Source organism: Centroberyx affinis, unplaced genomic scaffold (assembly GCF_046629955.1).
Source record: "Centroberyx affinis isolate AG114_WGS23_722 - 3 ecotype Tasmania unplaced genomic scaffold, CSIRO-AGI_Caff_v1 ptg003994l_1, whole genome shotgun sequence".
Classification (NCBI taxonomy): Eukaryota; Metazoa; Chordata; class Actinopteri; order Beryciformes; family Berycidae; genus Centroberyx; species Centroberyx affinis.
Genome location: NW_027281808.1, coordinates 130,737 through 154,021, shown reverse-complemented (window position 1 = coordinate 154,021; position 23,285 = coordinate 130,737). Strand labels below are relative to the sequence as shown.

Below are 23,285 nucleotides of genomic sequence, written 5' to 3'. Positions count from 1 at the left end.
CATTTTCATCACATACCGTGTAGTAAAGCCCCATATTTTATTCTGCCCCAGTTGTCTTTACCTTCGGGGTGACCAGCTTGACGATTTATTTTTGTCTATGGTAAGCTTACTCATGGGTATCTCTGTACATTCTCTGCAAATGAGTCACTCTTACAATACTCTTACAAGTCACATGTGCACGACTGTAAGCCTACATAATGAAAAAACAATTGTAACTGTAAGACAGTAATTATAACTGAACAGAAACACTGTAACCACCCCATATCTGTAACTGTGTTCAAAAGTATTGTAACTAGAAAATAATTTGCAAGTGCACATCTTAAGTCACGTATCAATCATGCTTTCCAGGCCACGTGTGTGATAACATGGTAATATCAACGGCATGAAATCATACGGTGTCCTTAATCATATCATAAGTCATGCACCCAACAAATACATTTGTAAAATTCCATAGTGTTCCATGATTCAACAAGCACTTTATTATCATTATTTACAACAATGTCCTGTTTATGAACACGTGACAAATTAGCAACTTAAACAATAGTTTGTGACACTATGTGGAAAGAAGTAAGCCATGCTGAACTTGGATGTCCGCTAATGTTTTAATTTCATTCGACAGTACACTTGAATTGACAGTATAGATACATAAAAGTCTATTAATTTTCTATTAATTTTGAATTGAGCCATGTTAATGAAGGTTGTGTATGCAGAATTAAAGATTAAGTTTGGCGATTTTGGACCTAAATATAATTTCTCTCACACACCTGTAGTACTTTATTGTAGACAATATTGACTCCCAAGTCTGCTGTCAGTCAGTTGCTAGGCCTTTTGCTGCTAACAATGAGTCTAAATGGGGTTTGCAGCAGCACCGCACCATTTCCACTCAGTAGACGGTCTTCTACCAAACTCTACTGTTTACAATCTGACCTGACCGTCCAAAACTAGATCACTCCGCCAGGAACCCTTTCACCCCACAGCAGTCTGTGCTGCGGCAGAGAAAAATAGTTAGGTGATTTCCTGATTAGTGAAAGTGTGTAATATCGTAAGTCTGTCATGTTTACTACTCTCAACCCCACTGTGGAGCCTAAAAATGGCTTTTTTGGAAAAATCACATTTACTCATTGTTAGTAGCAAGAGGCCTTCAGTCATCTAGCTTGGAATGATTCAGAACTCCACACTCCTGCACAATAGCTCTATCTGACAATCTTAATGTCTGTGCAATCAAATCATCTTATGACAATTTGGATGCGGTTTAAAAGAGCTTGGCAAACTTGTTTGGCTTTTTTGTCGGCTTGGAACCAAGGAGATTTTATCCTCAAAAAGACACTTGTGGCGTTCGTCTGATTACTGTCATGTTCATTTAATCCACACAGATTTAAAGATTAAACTGCACTCAAGATAAACCAGTCACCGTGACCGGCCTCAATTATCATGTCCAGACATCAGCTCAGCACTTAGACAGAGAGCCACAGCTAATCTACAACACAGATCAACTAATCAAGAAAATGAATTGACTTGGAATTATGATGAATGGATAATACTGTGGCTCCAGACAGCACTTTGAACCCCGTCGAGCTCAAACAGGGCAGAGAGTAATGCAAGCTAACACAAAGAGAGAAATATTTGAAAGCATTTTTTTTTTTCAGATATTTTACTGGATATGTTTGTACTCTTATTTTGGAAGATCATATAATTTTGAATTATTAGGCCTGGAGTTAATGGCTTTATACAAATCTATAAATTCTGATTTGATATTTTTGGCATGGTAACTTGAATGGCAAATACCTATAATACATTAGATAAAATATTTTAAACTTCAAGAACATAAAAAAAAGAAAAAGTAGCTTGTAGAGAACATAGAAAAGAGTGATGGCTACATTGCTGACTGTCTTGAGAGAAACAGTGAAAGAGCTGGGCCAGATGCAAATTTGTATAATGCGATCTACACTTTCTTTAGGATACAGAGGTCATTCATGCTTTTATTTCCTCCCGGCTTGATTATTGCAATGCTCTGTACATGCTTGAATAGCCAAGTGCTCAGCGAGACTTCTTACCATAACACCTCTCAGGTCACATATTACTCCAATTTGAGCATCACTCCACTGGCTGCCAATACATTTCAGAATGGATTTTAAAATTACCTACAAAGCTCTGCATGGCATTGCACCAGCCCATATCACAGAACTCTTCGTACCCTACAAACCTAGAAGATTCCTCAGATCTGCTGTGCAAGCTCTGTCAGCTGTTCCAGAATCCAGGTTGAAAACAAAGGGTTTTAACCTTCTCAGTCTGGGCTCCCAGACTCAAGAACAGCCTCCTTTTAATATTAAAACAGCTCAATCTGTCACTTCTTTTAAATCCTGTTTGAAAACTTTTTATAGGCTTGCTCTTACAGTTTCTTAGTTTTACCATGGCTGGATTTTAACTTGGGTTGTGCAATTGTTATTACGTCTTTTATTGTATATTATCTCATTGTTTGTTTTAATAATTGTTTTTTTTTTGTTTTTATTTCTTTTGTAAAGCACTTTGTTCCTTGTTGCTTTGATGCTATATAAATACAGATTATTACCATACTACAATTTCCACACAAGGATCAGGAAAGTTTCATCTTAGCCTTAGCATTTTCAAATATTATGTGTATTATTCTAAAAAGAAAGATAATTTTTAGAGGCAGCTGACTTTCATTTTGTTTCATCTGGTTCCACAAAGTATAATTCCAGTGGTTTGTGCTCCATGTTCCTGGACTGCTCAGACCTGTTATGGAAATGAAATCTGACTTTAGAAGAATGGCAAAAATGTATATAGCTATACAGTCAGCAAAGCAGTAGGCTGCTTGTAAAATAAATCATTTTATTCTGTTCTTGATACACACACACACGGAGAACAACAATGTGTTGACCACCTCGTGATGCTGGAAATGAGAATGGAGGACGCTGCTTTATGTGACAACCTGGCTGTCATGATCAGCCAGACTGGAAGAATCATATGGATGTAGCTTGGATGTAGATGAGGCAACGTCTGTATGGAAGAGGAGGATGAGAGGAAAAGGAGGGGAGAAAAGACAAGAGGGTGGGAGGAGGCAAGCAGTGATGAATGGAGAGAGGTAAATGAGAATTAGAGTGGAGAGAGGGGAGGGGAACCAGAATGAAAGGAGGGCAGGCCAAGGAGAGGCGGAGTGTAAGCAGCATCTATTTGAGAAATCTTTAAGAGAGATTTTGTTGCAGATGAGATGAATGCTCTATGGCGTTTTACTAATAGTGTACAAGTCCTCGGTGTGGCAGTCAAGATATGTAGCAACTAGTACAGACCATGAGAAAAGACTGAACAGATTTCTGTAAAAGAGAGTAAAATAGTTTCACCTTTGCTATGCTCAGATGAATGGCTGACAGCCAGATTTCTCCACTCATGCATATACCTGCAGAGATAAAACCAGTAAAATATTAAAATGTGATAACATAAGAAAGGCTGTAACATCAGAGGGAAACATTACCACAAATACAGCTGAGAGTTTATTTCTCATAGTACATAACAAAAACAGTATGGTTGGCATCTACAGAAAACATGCTTTACAGTAGATTTCAGCGCAAATGAATAAGTTTTGACCCACTTTAAATAGCATTACAACTACGTAGACTGTTCCACAGAAAACAACAGAAAGCTCCATAGGTATCAGTGAGTCTTACTCTTCAAAGTTGAGACCGTTGGTCCAGGCCAGGAGCTCGTCCACTTCCCATTCCATAACCTCCTCGTCTCCCTGCTCTTCTACAGCGTGCATCATTCCCTGGGCTGAGTTCTCCACCAGCGTCGCCACGTCCGGCTGCTCTGGACGAGCCTGTAGGCGACCCTGCTTATATCTGTATGTGAGAGAGAGAGAGAGAAATAAAACCAGATCATTTGGAATGTGCTACAAATCTCTAGAGAGAAATTATAATCCAGCATGGTCTTAGAAAAATGTTTCAAAAGAAAATACCGAATTGGAAAGCGCAACTTGACAAAAAAGGTTGTCATAAAAATACATGGCGAGAAAGACATGAACGTCTCTGTTCACACTGCAAACAACAACAATATGAGACTGAAGATGAGATGCATTTACTTTTATGTTCCCAAAGTTTATGATAGAATCAATGGTTTTCAAGCAGATAAAGAAAAGATGAAAATTGTCTTGAGGAGAGGTGAGGAGAGACATGCAACTGGTCGTAATTTGTGACAAAAATGAATATTGACCAGTTGAACAGAATATTGCTGAAAAACATCCTATCATACCTGAATCCCTTATTCATTTTGTTATGGTAAAACATATCTGTAAATATTGTATGCATACATAAACTTGCCTTAATATCCAAAAGTACTCTTCTGATTCTGAGAGACTGAGGCGGGTTGTCGGGGACAGACAGACAGGTGATGGTTGTTTGACAGGGACTCTTCCACCTACTCCCACCTACACCTACCAACCTACGACAACTCACATCTTTTTCAGCCATTCGATCTTCCTCCCTTTCCTCCTCTTCTCCACATCCTGTTGCCGCTGCACCTTGGAATGGTGAAAGTCCAGTTTCCTGTTAGCACTGTCCTCCATGGTGTCATCCAAGGGAGCCACCTATCAGAGAGAAGGAGAAATAGCATATGAACACAGCAACCATTTGTTCATCTTCAGTGGGATTCCACTCTACCCAGCAGCTGAGACAGGATTTATGTATAGCTACATTCACTATTCAGACTGTGTATTTAAAGTTTGTTTCTTAGGATGGGAGGATTGTTGTGGTATAAGCTGGGTTTCCATCCAAGTATTTTTATGCAAATATGACATATTGAATTAGACTACTTTGGCTTAAGAGAAAACCGGATTTCAGATCTCTGTCATTCTGTAAAGGTTTGAAAATACAACTCCACCACAAGCACTTCAGAGACGTTCTATTTCTATGATACTATAGTTGCTGAAATGTGATCTTCAGGCGTGTCTTGAGGAAAAAATGTCAGAGGGCATGAAGCCATGTCAACAATTGATGGTAAAAGAAACATATAGCCTACAATACAAGTGTCAATTCACTAAAATTCACATGCACAAAGTCCCTCTATCTACTGTCATTTGCCCTCAAAACATCCAAACCTGACTGTATCGACTAAATGTCTGGGGATAAAGTGGAGCAATGACTGACAAATATTACTGATGTATGATGTAGGTCACTAAACTATCAGCCTAGTGAGAACACGGGTCCTGAATGCTCCCCTGATGTACATTTTTGTGGCTATAGATTCCAAATGGATTTCTGTGAGTTTCTGCTTGATCTTTGCTCTCTATTAGAATGCTAAAAAAAACAGTACAAGATCAAATTTGGACTCGTTTAGGCTATGGTATGTGACACACTTTGTCAAATGAATTAATTGATGCAAATAAAAAATATACTACCAAAAAAACACTTTTGTCAATTATTTGCAACAAAAAATATCTGAATGTGTGACAAGTCATATTTAGAGCTTATAAACACAGAGGCAGGAGTTTACAAGGTGCATTTGAAGGCAGCATCTGTATCAGTAGGTTGTGGCACATGAGCCCCTGGACTGAGCCTGTGTGCAGGAATCACCACACCAACACTGGAGGAAAAACTGCCTGAAAAGCCTGTTTATCTATTTATTTCAAGAGTGTTGAACTCATTCCTGAGAGGGGAAAGTTAAGCGTTGCACTGGTGGTGCATATCTTGTGTTCTCTTTTTCTGGACTATTTGGATGTCGAGTCAAAACAGACGCACAAGAAGTTATCTCCCGTGTCTTTCCATTCTTAGACTGATCAGTTACAGCAGTCCGAATTTGCAGAATCCCTATCTGAGCGGACCCACCTTGCCAGACAGCAGCCTCCAGCCGTTGTTCTCCACACGCCGGTACCAGCCTGATCGGTCCTCCGGGACGAGGGGCCAGCCGTTGTGCGTCTGCCTGGCCACGGGCTTCTTAAGGCCTGGGTGGGTGTAGTCCTTCGGGCTGTTGGCGCACACGTCCACGACGGGCCGATGGGTGAAGACCTTGTAGTAGATGCTGGGCGGAAACGTGATCTGAAGGAAGAAGTGAATGCACTCGACACATGTACACTGGCCAAGATGTTACCAGGTAGGTCTACACTGTCAAATTTACTTGGTTTACGAGTGATTTATGACCATTTCTCTACTTAGCTCTTACCCCGCCAAGTCGAAATCTGACAAATACACCAGCACCAGCATCCAGCAACTCAGCCTGCCATGGGAAAATCACATTCAGTCTGTCTCTATTGAAGAAAAAAATAACACATTTCTGTCTAATCCAAGAATAAGTCGATCCACTGCAAATTCCTTAAACACTACTGTCTCTGAGGGACTGTTATATACCTGAGGAAATTCCTCCACTACCTCGTACACATCACCATTACTCAAAGCGTTATGCCACTTGTAGTTGTTGCTTTTCTGTTTCTTTTGTTTTCAAAGAGCTTCTCTGTTACCTCTCGAGGATTGATAGTTTTGAACAGCATGCGTGGATCTCCCTGGTTGCGGAGGCTAATCAGCTTTGTGAAATACTTGAAGACTTCTGTGTCCTACAGTTAAGATGGGGGAAAAAGATTTTCAGTTGTTTTATTCCCTTTCCTGCTGGCATTAACATGCATCCTGAGTGACTACACTGTAATCAGATAGAGCAAAAACCCATCAAATCCAGGGGTAAATGCACCCAAGATGCTGAAAGTGGTCAGATACACATTTGACCGCATTAACATCAAATTGTAAATTCGATGCATCTCCAATCCATATAACAACTATGTCAATAGATATAAACCAAATCAAACGGGAGGCAGGCAGCTCAGATAGTAACATGCTTGTCAAAAATGAATTGTCAGGATAAAGGTGGACAGTGAACAAGCAGGATAAGTTGTTTACTGTCAGTTTTAAGGCACATAAAAGAGAAATGAGATTTCAATGTGTATACCTAAGACACATACTAATGTGAGGCGTAAATATAATCCAGCTACATCATACCTACACACAATCTGGACACATGCAATTAATGCAATAGGAGGGGGCTTGTGTGTGTGTGTGTGTGTGTGTACTTTCATACATGCATGTACAATAATATGTCCAGAGCAGTAGCAGCACTCACCACATGTCTTCTCCAGGCCCTCTGAATTATTGTGGCTGCTCTGTGGTGCAGCCCGTCCTCTAGAGGCTCCTGGGGACCCTCATCCTCTGAGCTGGAGGTGCAGGGGAGAAAGGGAGGAGGATGAAGAGAGGAGAATGCAGAGGATGGGTGGTGGAAAGAGACAGAGAGTGGAGAGGGAGGGAAGGAGATGGAAGAATGGAAGAGAGAAGGGGGGGTGATACTGTGTGGTTATGGATGATAATTAAGTAAGTTATTATTTTATTTACCTTGTATATGTTTACAGTCATTTAGCCACTGCACAAGAAATTATTTGAATTTGAAACCAGGCAGGAAATACACCCGTATTACCACAAAGTGGGTCTCCAACAGAGATGCTGTAGGTTCACCCTATTGGCAAAATGTATTTTCAGGTCATATGGCCTAGCCCTAGTGTGCATGGGGGAGAAGTGGAACTGAACCTGTGAACATAATCCTACCTTTCCATTTCAAGTGGGTCCCTTGTGCTCACCATGTTGAGCAGCATATCTGCCTCGTCAGAGAAATGAAGAATGTCATGAATAAGGGATATAAATGAGATATATGAGATATATGAGTCCAGGCACTCTTGTTCTAATCAGCCAAAATCAGTCCAGTTTCCAAATGGAAATATTAGCTAACATTCAAATATGGTGCTGTCAAGTTGAGTAAGTATTAGCATGGTAAACAATTAACGTTAAAGAAAGAAAGAAAGAAAGAAAGAAAGAAAGAAAGAAAGAAAGAAAGGCTAACTTTATTGCTGGTGTAGGCTATGCCATTTAATTTGTATTCTGTATTATTGTAGTAATAGCTGTTGTAGCTAGAGCGAAGACGCCATTTTGTGAGATTGTTAAGGAACCCTACACGTTTTGTGCAGTATAAATGCAGCATAAAAATGAAATAGCCTACACTGACTAGTAACGTTAAAGTTATTTATGCACATATAACTACTCACATAGACTTCGGATGTACAGCCCGTTAGCTCATGTCTTCATCTCTAATTACATTGCTAATTATTAAATCTCAACCTGTCGCTCTAACGAAAGTTTTGAAGCACAGGTTGCGCCACTTGGTTACCTGGCAACGTAGTTTGTCAAGTTAGCTAGAATACAACGAAGACCTCTGGTCATAACTTTCAAAATAAAATCCCCTTATTGACGAATGCGTTTCATCAGTGAAAATGACAAATATATTCGGGGAGCACTCGGTAATAAATGAAAATGCAATTGTTCTTTCTGTCATTTTCCAAGCATATGTCCATATACAAGCCTAAGATGTCATATAAGTTACAAAAGGATGCAAAAAAGTAGCCTACACCAGAAACACTCACAACTGATACCGGACACCTCACACGGATGTCTACTATCTTAGGAAAAGTTCGTTTCGCACCTCCAGTATCTCATGTAATGTCAGCAAGAATTAGCCACCTCTGAACTGGACTGTGGAACTATCAAAAAAATACACAAATGTATAAATACACAAAAGTACGCTTTTAATTTGAAGGCAACATCGTCTAACTTCCGGTATTATTCCGGCTAATTCTTTTTATCCTGACACAGCTCATAGAATACTGTTGGCCCAAAACAAAGAATTTCACAGTAAAGTATTGGGAAACTAAATTAGCCACTAATCAGTCTGCATTGACAAACTAATTATCAGTGTCTGACTGGAATACGGACGTGTTTTTAATGACAAGGTTGAGGAGTAAAAATCTTGACACTTTTTGGCCAGTAGATGGAGCTATTCACCAACTACTTTGGCTTAACTTGGTCTGCATTCATTATACATTCAAGAAAGCATGCCTCTGAGCGCATGCATGAGTGCAGACACACACACACACACACACACACACACACACACACACACACACACACACCATCCCTTAATTATGACCCAATCTGTAAGCATCTTTGCAAATGAGTAATGAGTAATATTCTTTCCTGTCAACCTGTGGCTCCCAGCCAAATCTAACAGCCATGCCCTCTGCTCACAGTGGCCAGCGGGCCAGTCCACCCTCTCAACGACTCTGTCAAACACTGATGTGATGTAGTGATGTTTAATGTCGTCAGCAGGCTCAGTATAAATAAATTGAATTTCTGGCCACCAGGAGAGGGGAATTAGAAATGAAGGCAGTAAATCATCCATGTTGACATGCTGAAAGTGACTTTATGCGTCTTTGTGGGTATACAGATACTGAGAGGTGGTGTTAGGTTTTACAGAGAATAAGGAACACTCACAAGCACATGCATGTACACTCACACACACACACAAACCACTATTGTACCATTGCATCAGTGCCTGAATGTATTCACCGTGTTCAGAATCACAATCAATTTTATTTTAATTTCATCTCCTTTTAATTATAACTAACTTTGCTTACACAAGGAATTCAACTTGGGGGGTTGTTGCACATTAATCATGACACAACACAAAATTATAAAAGCAGTATTAATAAAAAAGACATTAAAAGTAGAAATTTAGGAAATAGGTCTGTTTTCTACACAATATACTCTCTGTTCGCTGATCAGAAGCTGTGGAAGTCTATGGAAGGCTATGGAAGAAACAATAAACAGAAATACATACAGATGTAGAGAATATTGCTCTGGATTTTTCTGTGTTTTGAACACTGCAAGAAAAAAGTTGGAATGGTTTAAAAAGAGTATAAATATGTGTAAATATATAACTATACGGCCAGTACAGAATGGAGTATTAGCTCTGAATTGACTGCTTACAATTACTTGCAATCGAGCTGTTACGTTGAGTTTTCTTCTAGCAGCAGCCCTCAAAGGCCACATTTGCAATGTTTCTTGGCAATATAATCTGGACCTCCAGATTTCCCAGGGGATCGCCGGTGTGAAAGTCTGTTCAGGCCAATCAGTAACTTCTCAGTCACCAGGAATTAGTGCCAAACCCAAAGGGACACATCCAGTCACTGCTCAATCCAGTCTACAGAGAAAAAACAATCTGAACTGGAGAGAACTGCTCCAGCCATGGCAGCTACAATGATGTTGAGAGTTAGGCAGAAATCTTCAACAAACTCCTTCTGGATTTATTCGCTGCTGAATATTCAAATCATCACTCTGGCGGCTTGCAGATAGCCAAAATAATGATATGTCTGCTTTCCAAACAAACCACACTTATAATTCACAGGCAGAGCAGATGCTGATATGAATTGCTAACTAGACAGTTGCACATTATGCACATATACCCAGAACGCATTTCCTCACAAGACCTCACATGACATATGTCATGTCATCTTCCTCTGGCTTCATGCCTGTTAATGATCTCTTTGGAGGAATGCTCAGTCATTTCGTCCCCAAACGAGTGGAGACATTCATTTCAGCCTGGTTCCCATACTTCCCATACACAGAAAAAATTGGTCTTTTACTGCCTCATAGCCTTTCAGATATATTTTCATGATGTTTGTACATTGATTAATTTTCTATATGAAACCAAACCAGTTCAAGTCATATATATACCTACCTATACCTTTACTCCACGACATTTCAGAGGGAAATATTCTTTTTCCGCAACTACATTTATCTGCCGGCTGGAGTTACTAGTTACTTTGCAGAATAAGGTTTTACATGCAAAACATACGATAAGCTCAAAAAATATGTTGCATTGTTAGAGTTTAAACTCCCCAACAGTATATGGAGCAGTTAGACCAACAGCATTAAATACAGCCAGTGGTGGAAGAAGTCCTCTGATCCTTTACTTAAGTAAAAGTACCAATACTGCAATATAAAAATACTCCATTACAAGTAAAAGTCCTGCATGAAAAATCCTACTCAAGTAAAAGCACATAAGTATTAGCAGCAAAATGTAGTTAAAGTATTAAAGTAAAAGTAGTGGTTTGGTCCCTCTGACTGATATTTTATTATATATGACATCATTAGATTATTAATACTGAAGCATCAGTGTGTAAGCAGCATGTTACTGTTGTAGCTGCTGGAGGTGGAGCTAGTTTGAACTACTTTATATACAGTTAGCTAGTTTAGTCCAGTGGTTCCCAACCTAGGGGTCGGGCCCCTCCAAAGGGTCACCGGATAAATCTGAGGTGCCATGAGATGATTAATGGGAGAGGAAAGAAGAAAAAACAAAGTTCTGATACACAAATCTGTTTTCAGTTTTTGGACTTTTTCTCTAATCTTTGATTTTTGCTGAAATATTGAATCATTTGAACATTTATTGAAATGAAACCATGTGAGGTTTAGAGGGAAAAATATTAGAGCTACTATTTGGTGGAGCTGTTAACAACTCATAGACATCTGAAATGTGACCCCGACTACACACTGCTTTTTGTGAGACATCAAAAGCCAAAAAGGTTGGAAACCACTGGTTTCATCTTTAACAATGTGTTTGTTATATTAGCTTGTTGTATTATCCATTGTGTCAAATCTCCATCTGAAAAGTAACTAAAGCTGTCAAATAAATGTAGTGGAGTAGAAAGTACAATATTTCCCTCTGAAATGTAGTGGAGTGGAAGTATAAAGTAGCATCAAATGGAAATACTAAAGTAAAGTACAAGTATCTCAAAATTGTACTTAAGTACAGTACTTGAGTAAATGTACTTAGTTACTTTCCACCACTGCTTACAGCTTAATGCATCAATAATTTAACACTCTGACAGAATGAGGACTTAAGAAGGTTAAATGTTATTGCTACTTTCCCTTAAGTAATGTATTTGAGTACTTTTTCCACCCCTGCATATCAAAATCAACATCAGGCATAATCAGGCCTATGATAAACATGGACAGAACCAAGTATGGGCTACATATTCAGTAAGGTAACTGGCAAAGTCCTGTAGATATTTGGCTTGACCATACTGGGAGACTGTGGTTTGAGTGACACTTTCTATACTGGTACAGTGGCTTGTCAAATCCTGTTCCTCTGGATTAGGTCAGAAGAGCAGAACACAGCTTTTTATCAAACTCATTGCCCACAGTACAGTTCAGCTGACTTAAAAAAACAACTTCCGAGTGTGTGATAAGAGCCTGTTACTGTATAAAGGCAAGTCTGGTCTTTGGCATGACTGTGAAATTAGATTTGTCTTATTATATCATTATTATTATAATTTTTCCGATTTAAACAGCTTGCTCCCTTCAATGGCGGTCATTTGGCTCTGTGTAGCCTGTCAGTCTGGTGGGACTTGATGAGTGGGAGAAAATGTGATTTACAATGAGTGGACTAAACTCAAATTCCTAGATGATCAACATTACAAGAAAGTAATACTGTGCAAGGGTCGGAGTCATAGTGCACTGATAATAGAAGAAACAAAATATTCCTGTGACCGTAGCATGATCATGTATGACAGAGAAATGCTAGTAAAGAAGTAAGAACGAGAGAGATAGAAAGGATTTTTAACTTTCACACAAGATCATATTAAAGCAAGACGATAAGGGAGAGGGAATTTGGAAATGTGAAGAATTTCCTAAAGGCATGACTTTTCAACTTATGATGGATGGATACTTGCTGTTCTGACTGCAGTGGGAAGGTCACTTCACCAAACTACACACACTGCATCCAAATGGGTACTCACTTCACCTGAACGCCTCACTGCTCATTGAGTGGTATATACCGGGGGATGCTGATTCCATGGTGGCTTTAACCAGAGATGTAGTGGAGGGTAAACCCACCTACACTCTGTTCACCCACCTTTTTATTTGCAGAATAGAGTTTACCTACGTTTTTAGGGCTCATATCAATCGTTATGGCATAAATTCATAGTATTCATCATGGTAAGTAGGGTAGTATCAAACTGATGTAGGTTACATAGGGATAGAGGATAGAATCTTTTAAGGTAAAAGGCATAAATTAAAGGACTACATCATCACTGTGTCTGGTAGATAGCTCTGTCTAGTGCGTATGCTAACACTTTAGCATAGAGTATTAAATAATTAGCATTATCCTAAAAGTGATAAAATGAGGACTTGTAGCAGCTCGGAGGCTGGATGGTTAGTTAATTTTAATAAAAAAGAAATGAAAAAATGCACATGCTAGCTCTACTGGTAAGATGTCAGTAAAAAATATTAAGCATGGCAGCTAAGTGTGCGATGCTGTTTCCTCTTTCATGTGAGCCAGTGATCGGCACGTCATGAACTTTCTTTCAGTGTGCATAACTTCCACACAATAGTTAATTTTAATGATATAAAATTTGACAAAAAGAACAGACTTTCAATGGCAGAAGCTCTCTCTGTTCCCGCGAGACTTTGAAGGTAGATGAAAGTAAAAAGAGTAGAAAGAAAGATGTTGATTTGTAATGGACTTAATGATGAAGTTTGAGATTTTGTTTTCATAAGTTATGAATATACAGGCCAGAGAATAAAAAAAACAATACCAACTTTGGATTACTGAAAGGTTTATCTTCATACTTTAGATAATGCTAGTCGCCTACGATTATTTTACTTTATTATTACGACTATACTATACTAATATGCTCAGCAACATTAATCTCAGTGATCACTTTGATCACATGATCACCTCAATGTATGCTCTTGACACTTCCTATGTTCATTAAATGTACAACACCAAAAATGATTGTACATATCCATTGGCACTCCTACACTTTATATTTATAATATGTATTACTCTTATTCTTACTGTCCATATTGCCCATCTTTACTAGTTCTAGAACTGCTGTTAATGTTCTTCTACTATGTATATTTTTGTTATTTTTGTCTTTATTTGTGACTCTTTTTAACAATTTAATATTTGATATATTTATTTTTTATGCCTACTACCTACTTGTTGCTTGCCATTGTCCTAAGAATGTCATTGTTCAGAATGACCTTGTGTTATACTGTGCATTTGATAAATAAAAACAATCCTCTTGTCAGATATTGAGTAAGATGACTAATGTGCCAAACTCCAAACAGTCAGTGTAGTCCTTTAATGCTTCTCTGAAAATATAATTGATTTTTATTAATATTGGCAGGTGTTTGCCTGTCAATGAACACAAAGGTCATAGTTTACCCATGTTTTTTTTTTTTTGTTAACATCACTGGCATCACTGGCTTTGTGAAATATTTGGACAATGAATGTTGCCAAACCACATTTCACTCTTGATATTTAAATCCTTTAGGAGACACTGCATCTCTTTTAGGAGCATTGCAACAGGGAGTAACTCAGACTGCTGCTAAAAAAAAGATTTCTACCAATATTTCCATTGGCAATATTCTTGGTTTGGTCTACGCAACTCTCGCTGAAAGAGGTTATCGAAATATGTTTCCCATGATTGTATCATATCAGTATTACCTGTAAGATGTGAACTCACGTAATGCCATTCAACATTTTGTGATTTTGCTAATGTATGTAATAAAACAAATGGACTGATTGATTTATATTCACCATACAAACTCCAGGTTTGCTCTGCACCAAATTGAAATGATCAGTAGGGTGAGATGATCCCATGGTGTCAAACAGGGACGAATTAAATATACATAGTATTACCATGATTGTTACCATATTCATTTCAGCACTGCATGCTAAGTAGGCATGACTATGATTCCTCTCTCTCTCTCTCTCTCTCTCTCTCTCCCTCTCTCTCCCTCTCTCCATCAGTCACATAGGCATTCCACTTGCCTACAGATTGTTGTTGGGTCTGTTTTTGTACAGCTGTAAATTGCTTTTTTCCATGTAAGGCCCAGGAGAGACGACAGGCTTGTTTACGTTCTCTCTCTGAACTGGAGAGGCTCTCTCAGTCCAGGCCCTTCACAGCATGGGAACGACACAAATCCATCACCCTCCCTTCGCTCTGTGTAGCTCGACCCGAAATCAACCGAACTCCTTCACAGACATGAAAGCGTTCACCTTCACTCTCGGTTTCACAGTGGTGTCTCATCCCGAGCCTACACAGCCTGAAGCCCTGAGCATTCGGTTCTTTTTAGTTCTTGCCCAGTTCTGAAAAAAACATAACTTCAGGCCTTAAACAGTAGGGGGCAGTATAAGACTAAAGCACAGTTATCTACACTGTAGGTTCCGAGGCTGGTCAGAGGTTTGTGAAATAATTACATATAACACGATTACAGTAATTAGATAACAAACAAATTTAACAGTTATCAGAAAAAAGTAATGAGATTATAAGCAGTTAATTCGTTTTTGAGTTGCTCAGAAACATGCTTGAATCGAATAGGACAAAGCACTTCCAATAGGACCAGATGTGACCCAAATAGGACCAATTACCTTCTGATGCGCCCTTTCCACCATGTGTCATGTATCTGCATTGGGTCTAGATATGCTTTAACTGGATTACATTTACACCTCACATTAAAATGCATCTCTGGTTAATCAGATTCCTCTTTCCCTCTCCAAAACACAACTAGTGCCCAGTGGGACAGATTGCTGCACACATCATGTCCTCTGGTAATACTTCCATCCTTTATAATTGACAGCAAACACAACATCTCATGTTCCCCATCCACCAGTGTCCTGACAATCCTTTTTTTTTTTTGACAAGTATGTTACTATCTGAGCTGTCTGCTGTCTGCTTGATTTGGCTTATTTCTGTTTCTGTAGTTGGTATATGTGGATTTTTTAAGCACTTTTGCTCTATCCAATTATACTCTAATCACTCAGGATGCATGTTAATACAGATAGTAAGAGGGTCTGAATGGAATAAGCTCAGGCAAACTTTTAATTCAAGCTCCATGGTGAAGGAGTGGTCTATATTTCAGAATGAGAGAGACGCTGTATACCTGGCTAGTAATTATGGATCAGAGCTCCTATTCTGACTTGATAAATAAAGGACCATGATCCTCTGCTTTAATGACACCAATTTTGTCTGGTAAGTGAGAATGAATCAGACGGTTGGTACAAAGGGAGCGGGTAAGGAATCCTGCTTATGAATGCAGGCCCAGACCCTTTCTATATTTATGCAGAAAAGAAATAGATTCCACTTATGCAAAGGAGGGTTGAATAGAACAGCAGGGTGGCCTTGTGGTTAGACCGACTGCCCCAAATGTCACAGGTTTGATCCCCGCAGTGTAATTCCCTCTGGATGAGAGCAGCTAAATGTCTAAAATGTGAGTAAATTGGGGACGTGAATGAGCTGTGATTGCGATTCAGTGCTCCATGAAGGCTTGGCTATAAAGCTATAGAGAGGATCAGATTATCTATGTAGTTGGAGCTAGTCCATGTTTTCAGCTGAAACATGGAGCTTTTTTTTAATCAGTAAAGATGCAGCTAAACAATATTTCAGCATCAGCTTTAGAGGAATTCATAATGGATTAACATGTTTGCCTTTGCACTGATGTTCCTTTTTTGTCACCATATGTTGTCATCACCTATGCGTAGATGTAGAGATGCTTAATTACATAAGTATGCATGCAACCACCCACTGACACACACACACACACACGCACACACACACACACACAAATGCACCCAGACGAACAGACACACCAAGATACTCGTTGCCCTCCTGACACCAGCAGTCCAAACAGGATCATGGAGGCTGGCAGGTTCAATTATTTTTAATTGGCTGGTGTCCTGAGCCCCGACTGGAGTTCAACTCTGCCCTCCTCATCACCCAGAGAGAGCAGCTATTACCATGCTCAAGGCTACAGAGGAGGAAAAGATTCATAAGATGCCCTCTCCATCACAGTTTCTTAGTGTTCAATTACTTATTATTATGTCCCACTGCTCAGAATGTCCTATGAGTGTTTCAAAGGTAGGTATATGATAATGAAAAACAAAGCTGTATAATTTTAGTCATTTTTATATTTAGTCATTTTAACACAGGGTGTCTGCAAATCTCAGAAAGCCAAATCTAAGACTATTTAAGACCTTGTTAATGCTACCTGAATTTATTTTAAGATGAATTTAAAAACCAAAACAAAGAAACAAACCTGGCAAAACAGAATATTTTTGATTGAACATGGCTAATGAAAGTTGTGAAACTATAAATGGACAATATAAGAACAAGGACAACAGGAAATTGATTGATAAGGGACATGAAGTCCAGTTGTGTTTATTAAAGCAGATATGATGCATATTGTTCTACTAACCTTTTTTTGTATTAATCTAAGAGCAGACATGCAGCACAAAGAAACCTCTCATTGCAGGGTGAAAAAATAATGTAGGCTATTTAAGACATTTTAATACTTTTTAAGACCTTACATTTATATAATTTATGTAACAAAATAATTCAACACTCAATTGATAAGTGGACCTGGAAACAGGACGAATATGTAATAAATACAGTCAGTATTAATAACGTATATAAATGTTTACCTACTACCTAGGCTGTATGTATGCGCATGCTATTGAATTAAATGTGTGTTTGGGTGACATTCCCGCATTTATATGTGTGCGTGTGGCTGTTTGTATGTGAATGTGTATGTTTGTGTGTGTGCGTCTGTTTTTGCATGTGCACTCATGCGTGAGCAGAAGCCAGCCAAGTTGTTTGGCATCCATCTTGGCCTGTTTTGTCTGGGTTGATTAAACTCTTTGGCCGGACTCCAAGCCAAACCTCTGGATCGCAGCCAGCATCAGAGAGAGAACAGCCATCACTCCTTCACTCAGTACCTGGTGCGAGTGACCCTGCATTCAAGTGGTGTCACATTTACAGTCTCAACGAGTTTCTGACCAGCAAGTGCCACATGAACACCTCATTATGTCGGATGATCAAGTCGGAGAAATCAAGATTGTAGATGCAGCACGAACTGGCCGAGTTGTGACATAATCGTTTTTTCCGACATGGCTGAACAGACCACAGAGTCGTACGTTAATGTAGGAAATTTCATACAGTCAAGTGGAAAATGAACCACAAGTACAAATTTAAAAGACATGGATATTCCTTGATAAGTATAATGTTACAGCATTCAATTTCCTGTGATATGTACATTCAAAATCCCATGAAATAGCCGAAGATTGAGAACTTTCAACGTTAGCCCAGAGGCTGGCAATGTGTGTAAACAGTTGGAATGTTCTCCAATTTTCCGACCATAAAGCACGTGAACACAAACTACTCAGATGGGTGAGTTGTGGCGTATTCCTGACTCAGTTTGATTTGGACTTCAATAAACCAATCATATCCAAAACTGTGCAGAGTTCAGAGCCGGGGTTTCATTCCAACCAAAGACCGCACCAGGTGGTTTCACTGATTAGCACACCTTCAACCAGCTGGGGGAACTAATCACTACTCAGTGAAATCACCTGCTGATTTTATATTGTTACAACCTGGCTCAAGGTTAGCAACAAAGTGGGAGACCACACACAGAATCAAAACACAAAAGACGTTTAATCCAAATTAACCAAACCCAACACATAAGGATGAGGTATGAATATGTATATATATATATGGGCATTGCATGTAATGTGTGGATGAGTGAGAATATAGTGTGGGGGTGTTGAATGGAATAAAAGTAAAATAACAGAAGGAACCACAGGGGGGTTGGTTGGACGAGCACCAGCGGGCCGAGTGGTAGAGAGACAGACTGCCAGGTAATCCAGCTCTTTATACCCTGGCAGCTCCAGCCCAGGTGCTACCAACTAAAGGAAACGACCCACTCAGCCTATCAGCAACCTGGAAAAAAAAAAAAAAGCACAGCAGAACAGCAAGACAGGCCTACAGAGTGGGTGGGGGTCATCACAATATTCATTCAAAGTACTATCCCATCTCCAAACACGAATACATTCATGAACATCTTATACTATATCATGTAAACCAAGGTCAAGATATCCATGTTTATATTAATGTGTCTTGTGTTTGTATGACTCTGCTCTACGCGCCTCTTTCCACTTGTCACCCATAACTACAATCCATATTTTTATCAACATGTACACATTATGTTTTGTTTTGTATGTAACCCACTGTTTTGTTATGTAAGAAAGTACTATCCCACAAAACAACTGGCTCATGTGTTGCAAGGCAAGGCGCCGCCCTATACCATGTTTGTTTTAGCTGATGCATCAAACACAATTGATTTGACTGTCTGGGGAGACAAAAGTGTGTGCATTAAATGGTACGATGAATATAATGAATGGTACACTCCAAATGTGTCAGTGCGTGATTTCAACGGCAACAGAGGACTCAGCACCACAACGGACACCTCTGTGTCAGCTGTTCCCACTGGTACTCACTGTGTAAGTGCACCAGAGGAGCCACCAGAGGTGATTTGTGGCAGAACTGTGGGGGCAGAGGTGAAGAGACAGTTTTTGTGTATTCGCAGAGCTCCAGTGCCATCATTCAACAGCGGCTCACTGAGCGACAAATGCACAAAATGTAATCTGTCGCAGTGATTCAACAGAGTTCATTCATGCTCAATGAGCTCTTACTAAGCAGTGTTCATCAAAGTCAGTGCATGGGACCTGCTGGAACCAGGAGTTAAGAGGAAGCAGCCCCGATGTTGGATAATGTGAAAGTGGAGGTCTCGCATGGACAATTGAAGTCTACCAGCTGCATGAAGACTCGAGCGAAGACATCTTGAAAAAGGTGCTGACAGAGTTTTGGGGAAGAGCAAATGACCAGTACATTGACAAGAAGAGCACAAGAACCACCAGGAGAGAGGAACAACTTCATACTCAGGCAAAAACATACAAACAAAGCCAAAAAGAAGACTGCAGTTAAACAAGAAGCACACCCTGATGATCAAACAGTGACCAACCCACCCAGAAATGCTGACCGGACAGAAGATTGGGAGGAACTCTTAACTTACCGGCTTACCCTGCGAATCCCCTCAGCTTTACGGCAGGATGTATTCCATGTGGTGGATATGCCTCACTTCTCCACGCAGGATATGCACGCGCAACTTTCCGCTCTGGAATGTTTTGTGAAGAGCATGTGGTCGTGTAAAGCTCAGGGGCGTCACACGAGAGTATGCTCTGTATGACTAGATTACAGGTGGCTGATCCGACCGGACGGGTCGCTCAAGTTGCGATGAAGCCATGGCACTCGAGCCGTCTTTCTACAGTAGAACTATTACATGGTTTATGTTTTAATGAGGCAATGACTGAATGATGATTTACTTAATATGGTTTCAGATTACAAACAAGAAAGATAGTCACACAGACATTAAGACAATTTCTTCAGTTGTATTGCACTGACACTAAAACATCAGTGGTTTGTTTATTTGAGATTTACTGAGGTTTGCACTGAAATGTTAAAGGATAATTGCCATTATTTTCATCCATTGTGTTCAAAATCATGTCACTCACTTCACTGTTGAGCTTTGTGTACCTTCAGTTCGCTGGTAGCACTCATTATCATCATCCTGGGTTTCAATGATGAGTTGTTAATGTGATCTAAATGGTGTTTAAGAGGCTTTTTCAGACAACAGTCACTGAATACTTTTAATTTTGGGGAATTTTGTCACATGAAAATGGTCAAATTTTAAGATATTCAAACTGGCAAAACAATAGGTTCAATCCCAAAATATCAGTGTGTATCAGAGTGAACTCTAATCATGATGCTTACACCCAAAAGTGGATTCAAAAACATTGCAACCACACAGTGAAATAAGGACAGAGAAATATAGGGGAGTGCACATTTTAATTAGGTTAAGTTGCTCTTATTAAATGGTTTGATGATCATATTTCAATCATATTTGGCATTCAGATTAATGCTACAGGTGTTGACGCCATGGCACATTGAGGTTGAAGTATTTTGGGTTTCACTGTGACCTGAAAGTCCTGCAGTGGCGGCCGGTGCATCAAACTGACATGAACGATGAGCTGCAGCTGTCCCCTGTTCACCTCTGAGATGTTCCAGTCAGCACTGAGAGAGAGAAAGAGGCACTTTACCACTTTCCAGAGATGTGTGCTTTAATCAATAAGAGGGACAATGGACCTAGCTACTTCCAATAAAAGTAATAAAAGACTCGAGGGGGGCTGAGGGGGACATGATTGGTGAGCTCATAAAACGCCTCTCCTTTCACTCTCTTTCTGCTCCCTTGTTTGCTCTTTTAATCTTGTTTTTCCTCTCTCTCTCCCTGTTTTGCTGCCTCTCCCATATCTCTGACTCTCTAGCACCATCTCTCCTTCCCTTTCTCTCTCCGTTTATCTTTTCATCTTCCTGACTTACCATCTGAAAGTCACGGCACTGTGTGGGCGTCGACGGTTCCAGGCAACACAGAGCTCTTCTACATCTTTATGGAGCGCTTCTGTTTATTAAACTGCTACTGCAATGAGCGGAGAAAAATAAAGAGGATTCCTTACCACTGTGCCCAACATTGACTCTTTTCTTTTTCCTTCTCCTTCCTCCAGTCACTTCAGTTTTGCATCTCAATTCATCTCAGTTTAAGTTTTGTTTAAGTGAGGCTCACTCGACCGGCGTTATGGCTTTGCAGCTGCGGTGGCTAATCTGTGTTTTTCAAAAAATATTTTTTGCTGATGAATATTTAAGTACGCTAGCAGAGCTGTTTATTGTGTAATAAGTTTTGAATTTATTAAATTTGCCCAATGATAACGATTCCTCATTGGAGTGCTTAATCCTGTAAAGTTTGCACACAGTTCAGTTATTAAGGAGAGTGACAGCCACTACCACCGTACTCACAACCTGAAAAATGTAATTATTTGACTACCAAATTTGAGTGTGGATGCAGTTAATCTGCATATGTAGTAGAACTGCACTGGACAACTAAGTGGCATAAAGTTATGTAACGTCCCCTCCCTCACTCCTTGTTCCTTTGAAAAAATGGCGAATGGCAGAGGACTGATGTGGTTGGAGTGGTCCACAGAAAGTATCAAGTTTGTGTGGTGAGAAAAGAGAATTTCACGCACTGTCGGTGTTGCTTTATTAACATAAATATTAAGATAAATTGACGCCTCTGGTTGCTGGTGTTACTGGTGTCAAGCAAACTGAAAACACAGGGGGTGGTAACCGTCATGGTCTGAAGTAAACGTTACTGTGGTTACAGACTTTACAGCCATTGCGAGGAGTGGAGGGACTGCTGTTACTCTGGTTATTTTACTCCACTCTGCTCCAGTGTACCATAAGGTTATGACTTATTTTGGTATTTTGGGGGAAAATGGGTCTAAATGTCTACTTTCTTTTTTTGCTCCAGCTTTTGTTTTGCTTATGTGACACATGCTGCATATATAAAAACTGTGGTCACACTTTATTTGGATAGTCCAATGTTGATACTCAACTTCCTATCATTAATCTTAGGGTTGGGGTTAGGCTAAGGTCAGGGTTACATAGTCTGTAGAGATGCAGCAAATAGGCAAGTGACACTTTGTTGAATCTACTTTTTGTCACCTGATAGTTAAGCTTCATCATTGAACTATCTAAGAAAGTTTTACCAAAACTGTAATATTAAAAAAAAATTCTGCCTTATAATAATAATGCTTTTTGTTAACCACATTATATAACTGTTTCCCAGAGAAATACAAACATGAATTTGTGTCCAATCTGCTGCAAACAAACAATAGAAGCCTGTGGCAAGCTTGTGGCAAATAGAAACAACACAATGTCAGAGGTTTGCCACAACTGTTTTCCACAATGGCACCAGAAGTTTGCCGCAAAACTAATTTACATGCGAAAGTATAGTGCTGTTGTGTAATGGACATCACACAACTTATCTATATGGGGGCTCTCACCAAGAAAGTGTGAGAATTCAACCATCTCTTCTTTGCTGCATTTGTAATGTCCAGTTCCATGGGAGTGTCACACTGCACAATTATTTCCTTTGGCAGAGAGTAACTCTGAAGGGAGGAGTGTTCATGTTTAATGCATCTGCTGTACTTAATCTATCAGATGTGGCGGATAGCAGATAAAGCAGCAGCACTTTGTTCACTGGGTGACTCCAAGATGGAATTCTTTGATACAAGCATGTACAGGGAAATTTTCTTCCATTTTCACAGGAATCAACTCAAACAGGCGCCAGATGTGCCAGATTAGATATTGCATTGCCTTTGCATACAAGAAACAAATTAATTGTATATACTGTATGTGACACTATCTTCAAAGCAGCTGTAACGGGACTTTTGCCCATCTTTTAGTCATTACTGCAGTGAAATGATTCAACAGATGGTTTCCAGCAACTCTGGAGCTGATCCATGAAATATAAGCTACGAAATCCCACTGAGGGTTTTCAGCCTCTGCAAATGAGAGAGAGACAGAGAGAGAGAGAGAGAGAGAGAGAGAGAGAGAGAGAGAGAGAGAGAGAGAGAGAGATCAGGGAGGAGGGAATAGGGACAGGGCAGCTGAGGACATT

General features: G+C 39.7%; 1 protein-coding gene across 1 annotated transcript in view; it reads right to left on the bottom strand.

The window, feature by feature from the left end:
* Positions 1–3,297: 3,297 nt before the first annotated feature.
* The window catches only part of LOC139663377 (protein MFI-like), a 35,381-nt gene continuing 15,393 nt past the window's right edge, over positions 3,298–23,285 (bottom strand). Inside the window, exons 2-8 of the mRNA XM_071542028.1 lie at positions 7,114–7,204; positions 6,464–6,556; positions 6,169–6,222; positions 5,835–6,044; positions 4,467–4,597; positions 3,684–3,854; positions 3,298–3,415 (exon numbers count right to left, since the gene is read on the bottom strand). Coding sequence (XP_071398129.1) covers positions 3,298–3,415; positions 3,684–3,854; positions 4,467–4,597; positions 5,835–6,044; positions 6,169–6,222; positions 6,464–6,556; positions 7,114–7,204 — 868 coding nt within the window. The remainder of the gene's footprint in view (positions 3,416–3,683; positions 3,855–4,466; positions 4,598–5,834; positions 6,045–6,168; positions 6,223–6,463; positions 6,557–7,113; positions 7,205–23,285) is intronic.